Below are 21,069 nucleotides of genomic sequence, written 5' to 3' on the forward strand. Positions count from 1 at the left end.
GAAAGTGGCATATAAGAACCAACTCCTCTTCTAACCGGCATCCCCAAATGGAACCCAAGTCTCCAGGATTGTATTCTGATAAACTAACCATTACCTCACTGGGAAAACTGAAGAGGGCAAATGCTTCCAATGCCTCAGACTATCAGGACGGCGTTCCAGAAGGAGAAAAACTGAGAAAACCAGAACGGGTTTCTACCGTCTTTCAACTCCTGCCGTTGAACACACATTCGAACGGATTGGCTACACCAGTTTTGCAAACACCGCTCTTTAGCACGTCACCCCCGCCCCCCTACACTTGTGAATTCTCTGTGTAAAAGTTAAAGGCCTGTTAAATCCTTCCTACCTGCTTCTGAGCGAGCAGCACCTGAGGGAAAAACCAAAAGAGAAAAGACATGTCAGTGGAGACCCAAAGCGTCGAAGGAGATGCGTTCTTTCCCCCTGCCTCTTCATAAAATAGTTGGCATTAGCAAAAGCAAAAGACTACTCTTAGAAAAGCCAAATTCTTGGCTCTGAGTAGATTCTTAATAAGGAGGCCACCCTCCAGGGCAGGCCTGGAGGTTCTCCCTTCCTCAGTATTACAGCTGATATCGGGACTATAGAGCTCAGTTCCCCCACACAAAATGGCTGCCTCAGAGGCTGGGCATCATGGCATTATACCTCACTGAGCTCCCCTCACTCTCAAACTCAGCCTTTCCCAGGCTGTTCCCCCCCCAATTACAAGGAATTTCCCAGGCTGGGGTTGGCAACTGCAGTTTCTAATCCTGTTCAGGAGTCATACAGTGATTTTAACCCCCCCCCTTTTGGGGGGGTATTTAGTTGCCGAAGCCACTATGAAAGCTGAGTGTGACAATCCAACCCAAGTCAAACCAGCAGCTGACTTCCATCTTCTGTCATTCGTCTCTTCTCGGGCTTCTCCATGGCAGATCGACGGTGGGACTGGCCATTCCGATGCTTGGGACTGAGGGGAAAGGACCGCAGCCGAAACACAGGCCTTCCTGGAGGCCTCCACACTCCTGGAGGACTTCCTACCTCTTAGAAGGAAGGCTGTAATGAAGAGTTGCCTTCTAGCCACCAACCATCTTCCTTTGCTGGGACTCGCTGCCCTCTCAGGGCTCGGGGAGAGGAAAGAGGCCCCTTTGTATCTACTTGACCATTTCTCCTCCATCCTGGATTTAAGACCTCCCGTCTAATCCATCCCCTCCATTCTTTACACACCCTCCCAAATGAGAAAAGACTCCAAGCATGAGTCTCCCATGTTCCGTTGACCCTACCCCAGTGCCCATCACCTTGTAGGCCAGCCAGCAGAAGCAGTCCCACGGCCAGGAAAGGGCCTGCGATGGCCATGATGCCCCCTTCTGCTTCTCTAATCCGTCTGAAATGTCTTTGCCAGTCGCTCTGCTCCAATCATCTCTAGGAAACTGGTGTCGAACTGCCGTGTGTCATTCGTTAATGTGTGTTGTAAAAATCTCATAGCCAGGGCAGGGCTGTGGGACTTCCCTCTTCCTTGAACGGAAAGGTGCAGCCTGTATCCCTCAATCCCTAAATTCTCCAGATGTCAGCAGAACCCCAGAATCTTGTCCGCTTCTGATTTCTAACACTGACATATTTTTTGGGGGGAGGGTAGCATTCCTGTCCCATTAAAACAAGAAGGCAAAACAAACAAACAAACCCCTCATCAATTTGGGGAGGCTAATAAAAAAATTCAGTCGCTGAAATTTCGTTTTGCGAAGCAGGTAATAAAAGTATAGGAACCCTTCTAGGGGAAAGGTGGCAACTCCACCTAGTTTTTTTTCTCGCTGATCCCCACTTTGTGTCCAAATACAGAACCTGGGAGTTTTGTGATCCAATTCCCCCTTAGGTTCTCTGGTCCAGGCTTTCTCAGCCAGGGGTTCGGGAACCCCTGGATTTTCTTGACGGCCTCAAAGGGTTTCCCAATGAGAATCACAGAGCTGGGAGGGGCCTCTTGGGTCATCCAGTCCAACCCCCTGCACAATGCAGGAACTCACAACTAAACGAATGGGGGTTAATTAATTTGTATGTATATATATTTACACGTTTTAAACATTTATTGGGGGATAGGACTATATATGGTCATGTCAACTGCCCTTCCCGCTCCCCAAGGCAAATAACAAGCCATACGTTTACACAGCTTCCCATCTGTATCCTGCATTTTCACAACTTTTCTGAAACTTTATTGTACCCTGAAGAATGCTTCAGGGGTTTCCTCATTGATAAAAAGGTAAAGGTAAAGGTATCCCCTGTGCAAGCACCAAGTCATGTCTGACCCTTGGGGTGACGCCCGCTAGCGTTTCCATGGCAGACTCAATACGGGGTGGTTTGCCAGTGCCTTCCCCAGTCATTTCCGTTTACCCCCCCAGCAAGCTGGGTACTCATTTTGCCCACCTCGGAAGGATGGAAGGCTGAGTCAACCTTGAGCCGGCTGCTGGGATCGAACTCCCAACCTCATGGGCAAAGCTTTCAGACAGCTGCCTTACCACTCTGCGCCACAAGAGGCTGATTGGTAAAAAGGTGATAAAGGCCATAGTCTGCTGTTAAAGCATTCTAATATCTCCCTTCCTTGTATTAGGTGACTATTTCTAGGTTGGAGAGACTGGCTGGCAGCGGCTGTCACTCAACGACCTCCCAGCTTGGTAAGGAAGGCTTCAATCGTGAAGGCTTGTGGAGACTTGTTTCGGATTGAGCCCAGACTGATTGTGATCACCCCCACTGTTGTCCTCCCTAAACAGTTTTGAATCGTCCCACCCCAGATGCCTTGCAGTTCCTCCAAAGAGAAGAATATGCCAATTAAGTCAACAGTGGACTTATGATGATAGGCAAATCCTCCTTCCTGGGTAGCCTGGCAGCAATATTTACTGCAGGTTTCCACTGAAGACGGGAAGTAATAATCTGGCAACTCTAGCTCAGCTGCATGATATTTAACACATAGTTAGTCTCGATGTTGTGTTTTTCAGCCTGGTAAAAAAAAATAGCCGTATCAAAGCCGTATGATGCTGATGGGACACAGTTGGAAATACCAGGGGGTACAATGTGTAGTGGTGTGCCATGGTGTGTAGTGCTGTACTGTTATTCAAGATGGTTGGAACAGGGAATGTCCGGTGTACAAAGAACAAGACAAGAAGACCTTGCAGGGGGCAGCAAGATGACAATCATATAGGTCAGTGAGGTAAGGACCTTTTCATTCCCCATATGTCTCCACATATTATATTTCTGGTAAGGCCTTGGAGGAGGAGCATGTCTCATGGCTTAAGTGCCACTGAGCGCTTCATACCCACTCAGGGCAGCTGTCCCGCCCCTGAGTGACTCCTCCTCCAATCAGATTGCCTGTGTATCCAATCGCCTTCCATCCCCCATCCCTGACCACCCCCTCCTCCTTCCACTTCCCTCTGAGGCTTGGAGGCTGCAGATCCCTGCTGCGTGAGAGATGCCCCTGTTGGTGAGTGCCCTTCCTGGGGGGCTCCAGCCTGCAGCCTTTCCAGGTCATGGGGGAAGGCAGAACCCAACCACAGAGTTCTTACACACACACACACACACACACACACACACACACACACACACAATTTAGCACCCATTGTATTCCTGAATGCAATGGGCTTGGCCCCTAGTCAAATATAAACACATATTTACTCCACGGATTTACTCCCAACCAGGGTGCCAGAGAGGAAACGTCAAGGCATTAACTAACCAGATTGAGGTTAGTGCCTTGCTAAGTCCATCACCCTCCCTGTTTCCTATATGAACTTGTAACATTTGTATGAACATAAGGACACAGACATGTTGGGTTATATGCCTGTTTGTTCTAGGTTGTTGATTCTGCCACTGGAAGATTCAGGCACCTTCAGGGAGCACTCTGCGAAACTGGAGAATGAGTCGGCTGCCCGTTGGTTGCCAGGATTGCTATGCTACAAGGGAAGTTTAAAATGCAAATATTTATTATAATAAAGTGCACAAATTAAACATGAAAAACACTGATCAATCAGGATTATATACGGCATGTACCTTTCACAATAACACATGGAACTGAGACCAAACATGTTTCGACCCTCAGAGTCTTCCTCAGAGGTCAAGTTATTTTAAAATGCACTAATGCAGCACATTTTAGATATTTGCATTTTAAACTTCCCTTGCAGCTCAACCTTTAGGATCCAAACTTGTCCAATTAGGCTGGGTTTTGTTTCCCTTTTTGGTTGTGTGCCAGGATTATGAAGCCTTCATAGTGCAAGGAAATTCCCTGTTGTCAGCTGTTTCATTGTTAAGACTTAATTTTTCTTCCTTTATTTTTTCTTTCCAGCTTGCGTGTGTTTTGGTTACCTCGCCTTTCCTCTGGAAGGAAATCCCTTCTTCTTAGTTGTTTGATTGTAAAGGCTCAATTTGTCATTTAGGCTGATTCTGCATTGAGCAGGAGGTTGGATTGGATGGCTCGTCTGGCCCTTTTCCCACTCTATGATTCTATGTTTGTAAGTGGGATTTCCTGTGCAAGAAGGAAGAGGAAATGGAGCAAGTCAGGCACACAAGACCAGCATTAAACAAACAAACAAAAAACAAACAAACAAACCAAAAACACTTTATTTGCAGTCATTCAATAGAATAAATACAGCGGAACTGTAAAAAGAGACAAAATGTTACTATATTAGTTCATTAGTTGGGTGAATTTAAAAACTAAGAATCATAAAATGACAGGCAGACAATATATTTATATAAAATTTGTAAATCTATAACTGTTATAATAAATGCACCAAGATTTATTGCCCTGTGAAATTTTTCTGCTTCTTATTGGCACAGAATTTGGCAGTAAAAAGGTGATTAGGGGTTCTCATCATTTCAAAGTTTCTTCACCTTGCCTTTTGCTGTTGGACTCGAGTACTTCTCTAACATACTTTGACCAGCATTAAGTAAAGGTTTTGCATGTCAGTTCAATAAAGTGCTTGAATGTCACCTATGTAGATTCCATATATTTTATTAAATAGATGAGAGTTTCTTTAGGGGTAGCATACCACGTGGCCAGAATATAGACAGACACCACCAGTAACCCCCCTGGTGTGCACACAGGAATCCAATAATCTGTACTGATGCACAAAATGGTGAGGACCCCACTGCCTAAAACTTGCCCCTAAACTCAGGGAAACAGGACAGTGGTAGCTTCGTATACCATTAGCATGGGTTACCAACTATAACAGGTCATTTCTGTTCCTAGTAGGAATGCCCATTCCACCCCAGAAGCTGCTTTGAGTAACATGAGTGTTCTCAGCCTCACCCACCTCTAAGGGTGTCTGTTATGAGGAGAGGAAGGGAAAGGTGTTTGTAAGTTGCTTTGAGTTACATGAGGTCTACTGGGTGACTTTGGGCCAGTCACAGTTTTCTCAGGACCCTCTCAACTTCACAAGGTGTCTATTGTGGGGAGGGGAAGGGAAAGAAAATTGATTGTAAGCCACTCTGAGAATCCTTTAGGTACTGAAAAACAAGGTTCAAAAAAACCTAGCTCCTCTCATCTTCTCCAGTTCAGACCAGTGCTCCCTTCAGTCCACCACCCTTTTCCTGATGGTGGCCTAAACCCCAAGGAGACATCCCCAAGCAGAGCTGGTTGGCAACAGTCTTCACCTGCCAATGGCTCTCCAGCAGCCTTCTGCTGGGTGAAATATGTTACTTACAAGACAAAGTAGAACGTCCCTTAATATTGTACTGAGATAAGTGAGGCAGGGGCAATGCATCCCAATGAACTCCACAGCAAGTTCCAAAATAAGAAGTTTCCCCAAAGACACCGAGAGGTAAATTATAATTTGATGGGAAGTCCCTTTTGAACAGCCTTTAATCTTTCTGGGTTTCCCTTCCAACACTGTCCGTTGAAGGGCAATTCAAAGAAAATTGCCATGACTGCTGAGTCATCCAGTGACTCAAAGCACGAAAAGACTGGTGTGATAAAACGTTGTTCGAAGGAAATAAAAATGGTGCATGTGAAGAACCGAACCATTTTGCTGGATTTGAAGTCTCATGAATGACAGATCGAATCAAATACTCTCCCTAATAGTTTGCCCCAAAATTCAAAGCTCTGGATCGATCACAAGTTCTGAGGTATCAGCTGTATTTATCAGTTATATCCACTGGCCAGGAATTTTAGAAAATCCAATATAAATGTTATTTTGGGGGACACGCAAGTGTCAAATTGTGTGTTATATGGGACATCTATGATTAGATTTCTTACCACTTTTTTTGACCCCAAAAAGTAGTTGAATCATTGCATCATGGGTATTAAACTTCCTGCTCATGACATCTTCCAGATAGAAAGCTCTGTGCCACTCGCTCTACTAGGGTAAAAAGACAGGATGTGTACTTATCCTATATTTTTCTCCTCATGGTCAACAGGAGCTAGGATGGGGGGGGGGGGAGTTGTGCAGAAAAAAATTAAGGGATGACCTCCCCTTCCTCAGTGCTGTGACACCAACCCAAATCATCCCTTTACAGCTCTTTTCCCCAAAGTTTTAAAAAAACACCCCAGAAGATCCGATCATGGTTCTTTTACATAATCTGAAATTTGACCCCAACATTTCCTTCATGTTCCAGTTCCCAACCAAAGTTCCCTAGCTGAGAAATTTCAAGAGGAGATGAATTCTCAGCATCTTTTCCAAAGGACAGTTCACAAGATTGTTCTGGTCAAGTCACAGGAGATGGCTTTAAACCAATCAGAATGGGTCGCATGCTTGAAGTAATCAGACAGATGTGGGCGTAAGCTTCCCATTGTGCATGGTGATTTGGGCCGTAGCGAAATGCTGGCACCTTGAAGAAATTCATTCCTTTGGGTGTGTTGTCAGGTTAATGCCAGTGAAATGAGCATCTCACAGGAGAGCAAATGTGAGACACGCCAGGAATAGCTGCAGAGTCAAAGTCATTGGTGGTCCGCCATCACCTACCAAGGTGATGTTGGGTATATTTGTAGAGATCCAGTCCGCATAGTAAGGCAAGAGGGTGTAGACGCCAGGGTGGTTGGCTTCAGCACAGCCCTCTCCCCAGCTTACGACCCCAGCCAAAACCCAGCCTTCACCATTTGGACAAACCAAGGGTCCTCCAGAGTCACCCTGTGGAGAAAGACAGAAGCCAGCATTTGTTTGTGGGAAGATACTGAAATCAGATTTGGGACACCTGTTGGAATTGGTGCTGATGGAAAGTTATGTCAACCTCCTGTGAGATTTTCAAGTCAAGAGACTTTCAGAGCTGGGTTGCCATTGCCTACCTCCATCTCACAACTCTACTGACCTTTGGTGGTCTCTCCTGCAAATATGAGTCAGGCCAACCCTGTTCAGCTTCTGAGATCTGAGGAGAACATCCTAGGAGGACCTTATTGGGATTAGCTTCCTATTTATTTGTTTCTCTTACCTTCAGTTTTGCTACACTGAGATGATAAAGTGGGCAAACCGTACAGGGCTGTTGTGAGAATTACTTCTATCGACCTCTTTAAACATTCTGGGATATACTGTTCCCCAAACAGTCATCTGAGCCTTGATTATGTTTTTTTTTTTTTTAGGTATTGGATGAAAGCTGTTTATACACCCAGGCTCAGGGTTGATTTTAACCGGACAGTCTTTACCAATACCAAGCTGGTTATGCTGGTTTGGATTTTGTCTGGATTTTAGGGGGTGGTATAATTACATTTTATTTTATATTAATTTTTGTCCTACTTCAACTACTTCGATCATCTGCTGGAAAGGCGAGGTGTGCATTTAAAAAAAAACCCACATGGATAACTTGAAACATAAATGATGAAATCTCTCCATTCATTATTATTCAGAATAATTTCCCCTCTTTGGAGCGTAGGAGAATCTTGAAGTTCAACTAGACCCAGGTTGGGAAGAACTGGCCTGCAGGCTAGGTTACCCTGAGCAGTTTTCTGGGGATTTCCCAGTTTTACAGTTCATTTCTAGGTGACAGAGATCAGTTCCCCTGGAGAAAATGGCTGTTTTGGAGAGTAATTATATCCCATTGAGGTCCTTCCTCGCTCCAAATCCTGCCCACTTCTGGCTCCACTCCCAAAGTCTCCAAATATTTCCCAATCCAAAGTTAGCAACTCTAATAATAAACCCTTAATATATTCCAACACCTCACTTCATAAAAGTGAGGACACAGTAACAGGGATATCCAAAGAGGTATACTACCCTATCCTCAACTTTGGGGTGAAGGAGCAAACAAAACGTACCTGGGAAATAATGCAACCCCCCCAAAAAGGTCCATAATTAGCAAGCAATATTCACATCAGGCATCCTGGATTGGGGGCTAGGGGAATATAGCGACCCTGCTGTGTTTGCCCACCCCAAAGCAGCTTATTGGCTGCCTCCTCCATTTCCCACTGCCATTTTGAAAAAGAAGAAGGCGGTTCCTTGTCAGCTGACATCAATGGTACATCACTGCTGGCAAGAAACCAGTAACAATATTGTTGAGTTATGGCAACAATGTAGGGTCCATCCCACACTGTGAGGCTGTAACCAGTATGGCCCCTGCTCCGCCAACTCACCAAACTGACATCCTATCTCACGCCAGACAAAAGCCCTGCAAGTTATGGTGCCTCCTACCTGGCAGGAGTCCTTTCCACCTTCTGCATACCCAGCACAAATCATATCTTCCTTGACTGGATCGGGTCCGAGGTCAGGCACCGGAGCTTTGCTGAAGAGGGCATTGCAGGCATCTCTGCTGATGATTGGCACCTCTACTTCCTGGAGGATTTGTGGCGGAGGCAAGTTCACTGTCAGGAAAAAAAAAACAATGGGAGACCTTTGCACCCATGGAACAAAGAGGAGACGGAGTGTGTCTGTCTGTTTTTGAATGAGAGCTGAAGAAAATCCCAGTTCCTGTGATCCTCATGAATAGGCAGGAGACAAATTGGTCTGCAGATTAGAAGTTAGAGCCCCTAACCACTACACCAAGGCCTAGTCTGCACACATAGGATAATGCACTTTCAATCCACTTTAGAAGTAGATTTTCCTGTTCTGCACAGGAAAATCCAGCTGCCAAGGCACATTGAAAGTGCATTACGCTATGTGTGCAGACTAGGCCCAAGGTGGCCTGTATTGCAATATTCTTGTGAGGGTTAAACCAAGCCCATGTACAAAGGCAGATGAGGCAGGGCACGCATCAGAATTTCGTGGCAGCCTGCAAGAAAGGGACTGTTAACTGATTAATTGATATTTCCCATCAGATCCCTTTAGATTGTTTTTGTCATCCTAAAAATAATAAGTTCTCATAATTATTTGGGCGCTTTATGTACTCTACAATGACTTGTCGGTGAGCTGTATGAAAGAAACTTCATCTTCTGAAACCGCCCCCCCCCAGGGCCCCTTCCCCAAACATCTCCTTACCTCCATCCTGGATCCGTCCCCATCCAGTGACCCAACACTTTGTTCCATCAGGGAACTGCACAGAAGACTCTGGCAGGCAGATGGGACCGATGTCGTTGGTGAATGTTACAGACGACGAAAGTTTCACTAGGCCAATGTCCCCCATGGAGCCGTCATAGCCAGTGTAATCTGGGTGGGAGATGATGTTGCTTACGGTGAATGTTTTTGGATCTCCTATGAAAGGATTTTGAAGCTCGTAGGCTCCCACCACCACCACATATTCCTCAATTCTCCTGAAAGTGAGATAACAAAGGTAAAAATATAATGGATGAAGGATGCTTGGCCAGCTAGACTTGGAATTTCTGGGAGCTCTGATCCTCTCTTGTGGCGCTTAAAAACGTCTTCACCTTGAGTTCCTTCCTGAGGATGCCCAAAAGAACAATGGATTTTGTCAGAGTGTCATCATGGGTAGACACCTGGGAGATCTATGAGATGATTACCGTTTTCAAGTTTACACTCCTGGGCCTTTCATCCCTAAATTTGAATTGACAGCTAGCATGGAAAAGGACCGTGGAGACTGAGGTTCAAATCCCTACTCCACAGGATTGCTAACTGCAGCTGGTAGTTGGAGATCTCCTCAGATATATTGATTTCTAGTTTGACTAGGGACATAGCTCGTTGCATTCAGGAATACAATGGGCACTAGATTGGGAGCATGGGTTGGAAGAACTCTGTGGATGGTCTCCGTCCCTCCAGGACCTGGAAAGGCTGCAGGGAGATGTTAGGGGACTCACCATTAGGGGCAGCTCTTATGCAGCAGGGATCCGCAGCCTCCGAGCCTCGGAGGGAAGTGGAAGGAGGAGGGGGTGGTGAGGGGTGAGGGATGGAAGGCGATTGGCTGGCCGCTGGACAGACAGGCAAGCTGGTTGGAGGAGGAGGCACTCAGGGGCGGGACAGCCACCCAGAGTAGGTGTTAAGTGCTGAGTGGCACTTAAGCCATGAGACCAGCTCCCCCTCCTAGCCTTTCCCAGAAATATTAAGTGGAACAGATTTTTATACTGCTCCTTTCTGAAAGTGGGCTTGGGGCAGTTTACAATAACAAAAGAATAAGGAGGCCTGTCTGAATTCAGACCACCATAGCTTCAGCCTGGTAGAAGAGTGTCCTGGCTCTGGTTGAGGCCAAGTGAACATCTTTGGGACCAGGGATCGCCAGCAAGTTAATATTTGCAGGGTGGGGAACATGCTGGGAGAAGTGGCCCTCAGATAGACAGGGTCCAGTCTGCATAGGGCTTTAAAGGTCAGTATCAAAACCTTGAACCTGCTTTAGAGCTAGAAAGGCCAGTCCCCAGGTGGGACCTTGGGACCTCCTGGAATGCAGCTCATCTACAGGCAACAAAGATGAGTTCCCTTTGGGAAAATGGTTGCTCTGGAGGGTGGACTCCATAGCGTTATACTCCACTGAGTTCTCTCCAGGTATTTCCCAACCCAGAGCTGGAAGCCCCATCTGGAGCTCCACCAGCAACCGATGAAGCTGCTGGAGGGCAGGTCGAATAGGAGCCCTCCGTGAGGTCCTCATAAGGACCTGGGCCGTGGCATTTTGTACCAGTTGTAATTTCCGAATCACGGCCAAGGGTAGCCCCTCATAGAGCAAGTTGCAGTAATCCAGTCTTACAGCTGATATCTGGGCAACGGTTCTCCCTTCCCTCCCTCCTCGGGTGCCACCCCCCTAATCTGCAGGTATTTCCTAACCGGTCGCTGCCCACCCTAGGATTCGTGGTCTGCATCAGATACTCACCCAGTCAAGCAGTGAGCTGCTGTCAGCACCCATTCCTCGGCTATGAGGGAGCCTCCGCAGTAGGGCTTGCCTGATAGCTGGAGGCTGACCTGCCAGGTCCATTCTCCTACCTCGGCCGCCTGCCCCCCAACGATGCGTGTTGAGGACCCTTTCTTCCCACAGACTGAAAGGCAAAGCAGAGGAGTGTTTGTGTGTGTGTGTGTGTGTGTGTGTGAAGGGAGGATGAAGCAGGGCAGATGGCATCAAGTAAGGAAGGGAACTGTTACAAGACACAACAAAAATTGAGTCCCATGGCACCTTTAAGACCAACAAGGATTTATTCAAGGCGTGAGCTTTCGAGTGCATGCACTCTTCGTCAGACTAAATGAACAACCATCATAACCAGGGGTAGTCAAACTGCGGCCCTCCAGATGTCCATGGACTACAATTCCCAGGAGCCCTTGCCAGCATTCGCCAGCGAATGCTGGCAAGGGCTCCTGGGAATTGTAGTCCATGGACATCTGGAGGGCCGCAGTTTGACTACCCCTGATCATAACTGTGGAGATGTGAGGCAAAAGCAAATTGTGGCAAATTAGTAATAATATCCCAATTAATCCATATGATGCCGTAGGATAATTCTTTGCTAAAACAGCTAATCAGTCCTTTTGAGTAGAAAAGTTGTAGTTCGCAAAAACATGGGAGGAAGAAAACTGTCCGTGTTTGTGATTTTATGCACGAGTGCATTTCTCATAACGATTTGACCACCGAGGAAGACCCTTCAGGGTTGAAACGTGTTTGGTCCATTCTGTTGGTCTATTCCATGTGCAGTTAGAAATGTGATATTTTAAAATTATGATGACTATATTTTTAATGTGTTGAATTCGTGCACTTTGTGTAATAAATATTTGTTACATTTAAAAATATCTATTTGTGCAGCTCATTCTTTGGCTTCCCAGCTATCCCCAAATGGAATATTTTAAGTACTTCAAGTATTTAAAAGGCTGCCATGTAGAGGATGGAGCAGAGTTGTTCTCTCTTGCCCCAGAGGGACAGACCAGAACGAATGGGATGAAATTAATTCAAAAGAAATTCCGTCTCAACATCCGGAAGAAGTTTCTGAGAGTCAGAGCGGTTTCTCAGTGGAACAGGCTTCCTCGGGAGGTGGTGGGTTCTCCATCTTTGGAGATTTTTAAACAGAGCCTAGATAGCCATCTGACGGAGAGGCTGATTCTGTGAAGGCTTAAGGGGGTGGCCAGTTACAGTGGATAAGCAATAGGGTTGTGAGTATCCTGCATAGTGCAGGGGGTTGGACTAGATGACCTAGGAGATCCCTTCCAACAATATGATTCCATGATGCTATGGAACCCAGGTCCCCAGAACTGTAATCTGATAAACTAAACATTACTTCACTGGCCCCACCTGGAAAACTGAAGAGGACGAATGCTTCCAATGACCCAGTCAGGGCAATTTCTGCCATCCCGTCAGAATTGCTTTCCAGAAGAGAAACTCCCAATGAAACTGAAATGGACTTTTACTGCTCTTTCAGCTGCTACCTTTGAACTCACATGCAAATGCTTGGCCACACCAGTTTCCCAAACACTCCTGCTCAAGCCATCACCCCCCCCCCTCCCCAGCTTGTTAAATCTCTGTGTAAAAGTTCCCTCCAGTCTGTTCGTCTTCCTACCTGCTTCTGAGCACGCAGCACCTGAGGGGAAAAACAAAAGAGAAAAGACATGTCAGTGGAGACTCAAAACACTGAAGAACAAGCAAAAGGGAACGGCTACTTTTGTAAAAAAACAGATTCTTGGATAATAGGCTTTGAGTATATTTCAATTAATGTGGGTACCAATAATGTCAGGCTTGGAGATTCTTAGTATTACAGCTGATCTCGAGGCTATAGAGCTCAGTTCCCACACACAAGATGGCTGCCTCGGAGTCTGGGTCACACCCTATGGCGTTACACCCCACTGAACTCCCCCTGCTCTCAAACTCTGCCTTTCCCTGGCTGTTCCCCCTAATTACCCGGGAAATTACCCGGCAGCCATTGGCTACCCCAGTTTCCAACTATTTTCAAGATTCATACAGTGATTCAATCCCCTTGTGCTTTTTTTGGGAGGGGAGGGGTTGTTCTTTCATTGCAGAACCCACTGTGGAATCTGAGTGTAACAATCCAACTTGTCAAATGGTCAGCAGCTAACTTCCCACTTCTGTCGTTTTCTATTCTTGGGCTTCTCCATGGAAGGCTGACAATGGGATTGGCCACTCAGATGTTTGGGATTGGGGGGAAAGGACCGCAGCAGAAACACAGATCTTCCTGGAGGCCTCCACACTATCTTTTAGAAATGAAATCCAAGGTTATGGGACTTCCGACTACTGAGCAGAAATGCTGTAATGAATGTAGCCTTCTAGCTACCAATCATTTCCCTTTAAATGTTAGGATCTCAGGGCTTTGGGACAAGAAAGAGGTCCCTTTGTTTCCACATGAAACTTTCTACTCCATCCTGGATTTAAGTCCTCTCTTCTACTCCACCCCTCCATTATTTATGCCTCCCCCAAGTGAGAAAAGAATCGAAGAATGAGGCTCCCATCTTTCGTTGACCCTACCCCAGTACCCATCACCTTGTAGGCCAGCCAGCAGAAGCACTCCCACGGCCAGGAAACGGGGTGCGATGGACATGATGCCCCCTCCTGCTTCTCTAATCCTTCTGAGGAGTCTTTCTCAGCTGCTCCGCTCTAACCATATCCCGGAAACTGGTGCTGATCTGCCGTGTGTCATTCGTTAACCTGCATTATAAATATTGTATCGCTAGGGTAGGGCTGCTGGAATTTCCTCCGCCTTCAAAATGCAAGAGCAGCCGGTACCCCTTGATCCCTGCACTCTTGAGATGCCAGCAGAACCCCAGAATCCTCCCTTCTCTTCTGATTTCTAGCACTGACCCATCTTTTAGAAGGGGGGAGGGTAGCATCCCTGTCCCATTAAAACAAGAGGGGAAAAAATCAATTCGGGGAGTCTAGAAAAAATTCAGTCTCTGAAATTTCGTTTGGTAAATTCATAGGAACCCTTCTAGGAAAAAGGTGGCAGCTCCACCAAGTTCCCCCCCGCCCCGTTATTCCCACTTTGTGTCCAGAGACTGAACATGGGATTTTCGTGATCCATTTCTCCTTCAGATTCTCTAGACCAGCCTTTCTTTTTTACCATTGGGAAACCACTGAAACATTCTTCAGGCTTCGAGAAACCCCAGAAATGGCACCATCCTGCCAAATTGGGTTAGGAGGCTGAGCCGTGGACACACCCACCTGGGGCCCCTCCCCTTACCACGCCCTCCAGGCCCATGACTGGCTATTTTCAGAAGGGTTGGAAGATGGAGCAGGGAATGTCTGGGTTACAAAGAAGAAGAGAAGACCCTGCGGGGGACAGCAAGAAGACAATTAGGATAGGGAGATCAGGACCTTTTCCTCTGTTAAGTATCATTCCTTGTCTGTCTCCATTTCCTTCTTCTTCTCAGAAGTGCCACAGTCTCTCTCTCTCTCTTAGCTAGAGATGTTGTTAATAACGTGTCTCTGTGTCTATGTTGCCCTATCAAGTATGGTAATTCTTGAATAGACTCATATCGACACCAGGGATTCCCAATTAGGGTTACATGAAAGCTCCCAGGGGGTTCTGTGGCATTTCCAAGAAGTTTGGATGGCTGACGACATCACTAGATGACATCAGAGGCCACTTCTCCTGTTGGTCTACAGGCCTAGTTACTTTCTCCACCACAGAAACAGTAAATGATCGATCGGTTGATTGGCTGGCCCCCGCATTATACTTCCATGGCCATCTCTCTGAAGGAGAAGGTCACCACTTCCAAATTTCCTCAAAGTTTAAAAATATTTTAGGGGATCCTCCACTGTTTGAAAAAGGCTGATCTTTAATCAGGTTATGCAGCCTCACTGTATTAATTGCTCTGTCAGCAAGTACGACATTATCACATTCTGCCACATGAAATCACGGGACCCACCACGACATCATCAGGTCCAGTCAAAAGTCTAAGATCTAGGAAACTGTGACCCTTTCCCTTTAGCATACATCTCTCCCTTTTACTGCTACATTTCTGGCTACGGGACAAGAAATTCGGAGTTGCATTCCGATTCAGAATCCCAGCTTGTGGATGGAAAAACAAAGACTGTAATACTGAGAACACTTTCCTGGGAGCAAGCCACCATTGACTAAAATGGTACATACTTCTGAGTAGATCTGCTTGTGTTGATGTCAGAAGGGTCGATAATAAAAAAATAAAATATTTATTATAAAGTGTGCACATGTAAAATTAAAAACATTCAAGGTCTGACCATCAGATTGTACAATTATAAACATTCCTGGCTGATGAATATTTCCTATGAATCACATGAAACCAGGCATGTTTCGGCTTCTACAGACTTCTTCAGTGGTCACAAATGCATTAAATAAACATATCACACATTCATGGAATATTATATATTTTTTACAAGCAGGTCTTGTTCTCTTCTATGCTGTGTCGTTAAGCCCATACAGATTTGTTTTATTATGATACTTGACCAGGATGCAGAATATGTACAGATAAAATGCATTAAAACTGTGTTATTAGGCAAAGAATTTCTTATATATAAAGCCCTGGTCTCTATCTACCGGTTGATGTTACACACACTGAGAGCCACTGGAAATTCCATAGCAGATCGAAGTACTCTAAGTACAGGCAACATGAGGAGGAATCCATGGTGTTCAGATCACTAATGTTTTGCATTTTATATGTGCACGCTACATAATTAATATTTTAGTTTTTTAATCTGTTGTAGCTTGACCCTGTAGACACAACTTGGAAGATTTTGGGGTTGAGTTTGCTCCCCCTCTCTTGCTGTCAGCTTAGATCTGCTTAGATCTGTTTGTTTCCAAATTCTGTTTCCCGGCACCCCCTGCACATTGTAGGGCATGGTGTTATGTTTGTAAGTATAGCCCCTGGGCTGGTGTTGCACCTGGGCATTGCCAGCTAGGTCCTCTCTCCTCCCCGATAGTGGGTATCAGTCTTGGGTGTGGGGCTTGTTTTATTTATCGCCTGTTGCTGTGTATTTTACATTTTATATTGTATCAATCTGTCCTTTTAATGGGGATTTTAACGGGATTTTTAATGAGGACATTGTAACCCGCCACGAGCCATTGTATGGGGGTGGTGGGCAATAAATCAAATAAATCAAATTAATAAATCAAATAAACAAACAAACAAACAAGTGGGATTCCTTGTGCAAGAAGGGAGAGGCAAAGGAGAAAGCCAGGCACACAGGACCAGCACTAAGCAAAGTTCTTGCATGTCAGTTCAATGCGAGGGGTAGTATGCCACATGGCCAGAATATAGGCAGGTACCACCAGTAAACACCATGGTGAGCACATGGGAATCTGATAATCTGCACCAATGCACTAAATGTTGAAGAACCCACTGCTCCAGTATTGCCCGTAAACTCAGGGGAACAGAACATAAGGCCTTCTTGTACATTGACATGGGTTACCAACAATAATTGGTCATTTCTGTTCCTAGCAGGAAAACCTCACCCACCCCAGAATCCTGTCTACACCGCCTTTTGCTTTAAGCACTCAGTAGAACTGCTTTCCCTGAAAGTTCGAAACAGAATCTGTCATCCATTCCTCAAATTTCCCCCTTGCCGCGATGAGTTGAGGAAGCTCTTTTGGTTGACATGTGTTCCTTCCCCTTCCTTGGCTTTGGATCAATTCAGCAGCTTAATAGTCAACGCAAAGTAGGTATTTAACCTTTAGACCACAAACTCTCGGAAGCTATAAAGTTTCCGTTGGAGAGAATTAGGTTTCAAAGAAGGACTCTCATTAAATCAACTTTCGGTGACATTTTAGTCCCTCCCCTAGAGTTACAGTTTTAGCAACTCAAAATCCCGAACATAATCCTCGTAAGATCTTTTAAGGGAACCTTCTTTCAGACCAACACTACTGACAACGATTTCTTCCAACCGAACCTGCTCATGCCTTCCCAAACAGAAGAAGATGGCTTCATTATTTCATCCTACCTTTGCCTCTCTCTCTCTGGAACCTTCTGAAAAGATTCCACGGAAGGCTGTACGTTTCCGAGAAGCAGAGGGGAAGAAAGCCATCTATAAAAACAGAAACTGATTATTTCAATAAGATCATGTTACATATTAATCACTTGAAATAATATGCGCTCGCTTCCTGGTTTGAGCTCAAAGACTTCCTTCTGATTTTTTTTTAAACTGGAAAGAGTGTGACTCAGCATGTGCAGAGTGTTTTTGCTCTGACAGAGTGAATTTTTAGAAATATAGATCTCCCTCACCATTCAGAGGGGAACCCCCTGGAGAACGGGGAAGCCCCCCAGAAACAGGTAGCTTAAAATACCAGCTTACTGTGTGTTGTCCTTTGTCCTTAATAAATAAACCATTAATTCATGCCCTAGCTTCTGGATGTGAATGAAAGAGGGAAGAGAAAGGTCATTTGATAATAGGCTGGCAAATCTAGGTTTCGCCTCAACATCTCTTGCAGCGTGTGCTGTAGTGGGTAGGGTCTTGGGCTAGCATCTGGGACACCCCGACATAACCATGAAGCTTGCTGGGCTGGGTTGTCAATCTCCAGGCAGGGCCCGGAGTTCTCTTGGAATTACCCACCCCAAATCCCACCCTCTCCAAGCTCCTGGAACTCCCCAACCTGGAGTTGGCAACCCTATTTCTGAGTGACTTTGGCCCAGTCATGTTCTTTAAGCCTGAAGTACCTGGAAGGGTTGCGGAGATGAAATGGAGGAAGGGCGAATGATCTGCTTCATCAACAGGTTGAGAAGCTGTACGGTGTTACCAGAAGAGACAAAACACAGCCTTTTCCACAGTGATTAAAAACTCTGCGGCAGCACCCATAAAGCTCTGTGAAATTTTGTTACTTTTACACTAAAATCTCCAGATTTGGGTGCAGCGTTGAACACACTCCATGTTTGTGAATCCCCCCAAAAACGTGATCCCCCCCCCTCTCCCCCGGATGGAATTTGCAGAAACCTAAAGGGGAAGCTCCAAATTTGCATTTCTGGCAGCCATAACTTTTCTTCAGTCCTTTCCCCTTTATGTGGCATGCTGGGGATTGAGCCTGTGATTTTCTGAATTCACCGCCATTTAAATGATGGAACGAGGGATGCTAGATTCTACCACCTAGCCTCTTCCTTCCCTGCCAAATGCTGCATCCACTTATGCTACAATAACCTTTCCGGACCTCCAAAGCAGATGGCATAAGTCAATGGGCCAGAACAGTTCCCTAAAGCAGGGGTAGTCAACCTGTGGTCCTCCAGATGTCCATGGACTACAATTCCCAAGAGCCCCTGCCAGCAAACGCTGGCAGGGGCTCATGGGAATTGTAGTCCATGGACATCTGGAGGGCCACAGGTTGACTACCCCTGACCTAAAGGATGTTTACTAGAATGTTTGATCTCACTGTTAAGTCTGCTTGTACTTACGAGAAACTAGCTGTGACTTTATAACACCTGCGGTTGGAGCAACTATTTATTGCCTGGGTGTGTGCACGAAAGAGGAGTGCGCTGTAGTTTTGAATCTTAAAATGCACGTTCTGACAGGCAGTAAAGTCAGAGCTGTTCAAGGAGAGCGGAGGGGAGGGGGGCAAACTGTGGCTCTCCAGGTGTCCATTCAGCATTCAGCCAGCACTCAGGTGACAGGGGCTCATGGGAATTGTAGACCATGGACCTCTGGAGACCCACAGTTTGGCCACCCATGAACTAGAGAAAGCCAGTATGGTAAAGTGAAAGTGCTCCTCACTCTGTGGATCACGGAGAGCCATGTTGCCAATTCCTATCGCCCAAAAGGATGGCACTGCTACTAGGTATAAATAAACAAACCGATGGACCACCTTGATGTAGTGGTTAGGAGTGCGGACTTCTAATCTGGCATGTCAGGTTCGATTCTACATTCCTCCACATGCAGCCATCTGGGTGACCTTGGGCTCGCCAGGGCACTGATAAAGCTGTTCTGACCGAGCAGTGATATCAGAGCTCTCTCAGCCTCACCCACCTCACAGGTGTCTGTTGTGGGGAGAGGAAAGGGAAGGCGACTGTAAGCCGCTTTGAGACTCCTTTGGGTAGAGAAAAGTGGCATATAAGAACCAACTTTTCTTCTTCTTCTTCTTCTTCTTCTTCTTCTTCTTCTTCTTCTTCTTCTTCTTCTTCTTCTTCTTCTTCTTCTTCTTCTTCTCCTCCTCCTCCTCCTCCTCCTCCTCCTCCTCCTCCTCCTCCTCCTCCTCCTCCTTTTTCTTCTCCTTCTCCTTTTCCTTCTCCTTCTCCTTCTCCTTCTTCTCCTCATGCCCATCCACAGGCACACTAGCGATCCCAGTACCTATAGAGATCAGTTCCCTTGGAGAAAATGGCTGATTTCAGCAGTAGACTTCATAGCATTATACTCCACTGAGGTCCCTCCGTTCCCCAAATCCTGCCCACTCCTTCCACCCCCAAAGTCTCCAGGTGTTTCCTAAACCAGAGCAGGCAACCTTAATGAATACACATGACTCCTTGCAGATCCCTTTTCTTGAACATCTTTAGTTCTCGATTCAAATGAGTAGCCGTGTTGGTTTGAAGTAGCACAGTAGAGTCCAGTAGCACCTTTAAGACCAACCAAGATTTATTCAAGGCCAGCTTTCGAGGGCAAGCAGAGTTCTATGTATCCAATGTCAAAAGGTCACACTGGAAAACAGCTTCTTGTCTGTGGAACTGAAACCCTTTGAGTCCTCGCCAACTCTATTTGTCATTGTTTTGCTGCTGAATCTAGTGAATAGTAATTAAAAGATCAGACTTGAACAAGAACAGCTTGGAACATCAGTTGCCTCAAGCTAACGAACCACAGAAAATCCTCTGAAATCTTTCATGTGAAATCTTGGGAGTTGACAGTCTTCATGGCCCGAAGAGGAGTTGGCTGTGTTTCCCGAGTGTCAGAAGGTGAACTGAGCTTCAAGTTGCCAGCTCTTAACATATACGTTTAACAAGTTCTGGGATCTGGCCATGGTGCTGAGAGTTGTGTCCCTGGGGTCGAGCTGGGGTCAACCGGATTCCGGTGGCCCAGTGGTAGAGCTCAATAGCTTCTGGTGGGTTTGGAGGTAGAATCTGGCACCAAACTATCGATTCATCTCAGGTTGGCCATTTCCAAAACCTGAGGGGGAGAAACAAAATGGTCCCTTGTTTTTATGATAACTGGCTGAAAGACAGGGTTGCCAACTCTGAGTAGGGAGATACCTGGGGACTTTGGGGGGTGGAGCTGGGAGTGGGTGGGATTTGGGGCGGGGCGAGACCTCAATTGAGTAGAACGCTAAGGAGCCAAAGCAGCCATTTTCCCACCGTGAAACCAATCTTTTTAGTCTGTAGATGAGCTATAATTCCCATGGACCCCCAGGGCCCATGAAAGATTACAAAAAGCAAACTAGTCACTTCCAGTGACATGTCATTTCCAGGGTGTGTGGCAGGGAGTTCTGGCCAGCTGACATAACTTCCGGGGTTCCTCAAAGACCAAAAAATCATTCCACTGGCTCCTACAAGGCCAAAAGGTCGGGAAAAGCTGCTCTATGGCAGGGGTAGTCAACCTGTGGTCCTCCAGGTTGCCTACCCCTGCTCTATGGCCTTGCATCCCTACTGAGGTCCCTTGTCTCCCCAAACCTCACACTTCCCAGGCTCTACCCCCAAATTCCCAGGAATCTCCCAACCTGGAATTGGGAACTCTAGCATAGATTCTAACCTCCCCCCACTTCTGCTAATTCATATTTGCCTGCAGGATTCACATATATATCTGCATAATTAAATTATTTTCCATGTATAATGATGATGATGATGATGCATAAAATCTTTTTATTTTTCCATCCCGCCCTTCCCATAAGGCTCAAGGTGGGTGACATCAGTCATAAAACCTTAAAATTTAAAACCAGAACGT

At 46.1% G+C, this 21,069-nt stretch overlaps 1 protein-coding gene across 1 annotated transcript in view; it reads right to left on the reverse strand.

The window, feature by feature from the left end:
* The window catches only part of LOC143825135 (transmembrane protease serine 9-like), a 36,823-nt gene extending 20,198 nt beyond the window's left edge, over positions 1–16,625 (reverse strand). Inside the window, exons 1-10 of the mRNA XM_077313159.1 lie at positions 15,341–16,625; positions 14,410–14,517; positions 13,732–13,896; positions 12,797–12,817; positions 11,134–11,296; positions 9,360–9,631; positions 8,577–8,746; positions 6,853–7,088; positions 1,287–1,372; positions 344–364 (exon numbers count right to left, since the gene is read on the reverse strand). Coding sequence (XP_077169274.1) covers positions 344–364; positions 1,287–1,372; positions 6,853–7,088; positions 8,577–8,746; positions 9,360–9,631; positions 11,134–11,296; positions 12,797–12,817; positions 13,732–13,789 — 1,027 coding nt within the window. The 5' untranslated portion in view covers positions 13,790–13,896; positions 14,410–14,517; positions 15,341–16,625. The remainder of the gene's footprint in view (positions 1–343; positions 365–1,286; positions 1,373–6,852; positions 7,089–8,576; positions 8,747–9,359; positions 9,632–11,133; positions 11,297–12,796; positions 12,818–13,731; positions 13,897–14,409; positions 14,518–15,340) is intronic.
* Between the last annotated feature and the right edge of the window lie 4,444 nt (positions 16,626–21,069).

The sequence above is a fragment of the Paroedura picta genome, chromosome 16, assembly GCF_049243985.1.
Source record: "Paroedura picta isolate Pp20150507F chromosome 16, Ppicta_v3.0, whole genome shotgun sequence".
Taxonomy (NCBI): Eukaryota; Metazoa; Chordata; class Lepidosauria; order Squamata; family Gekkonidae; genus Paroedura; species Paroedura picta.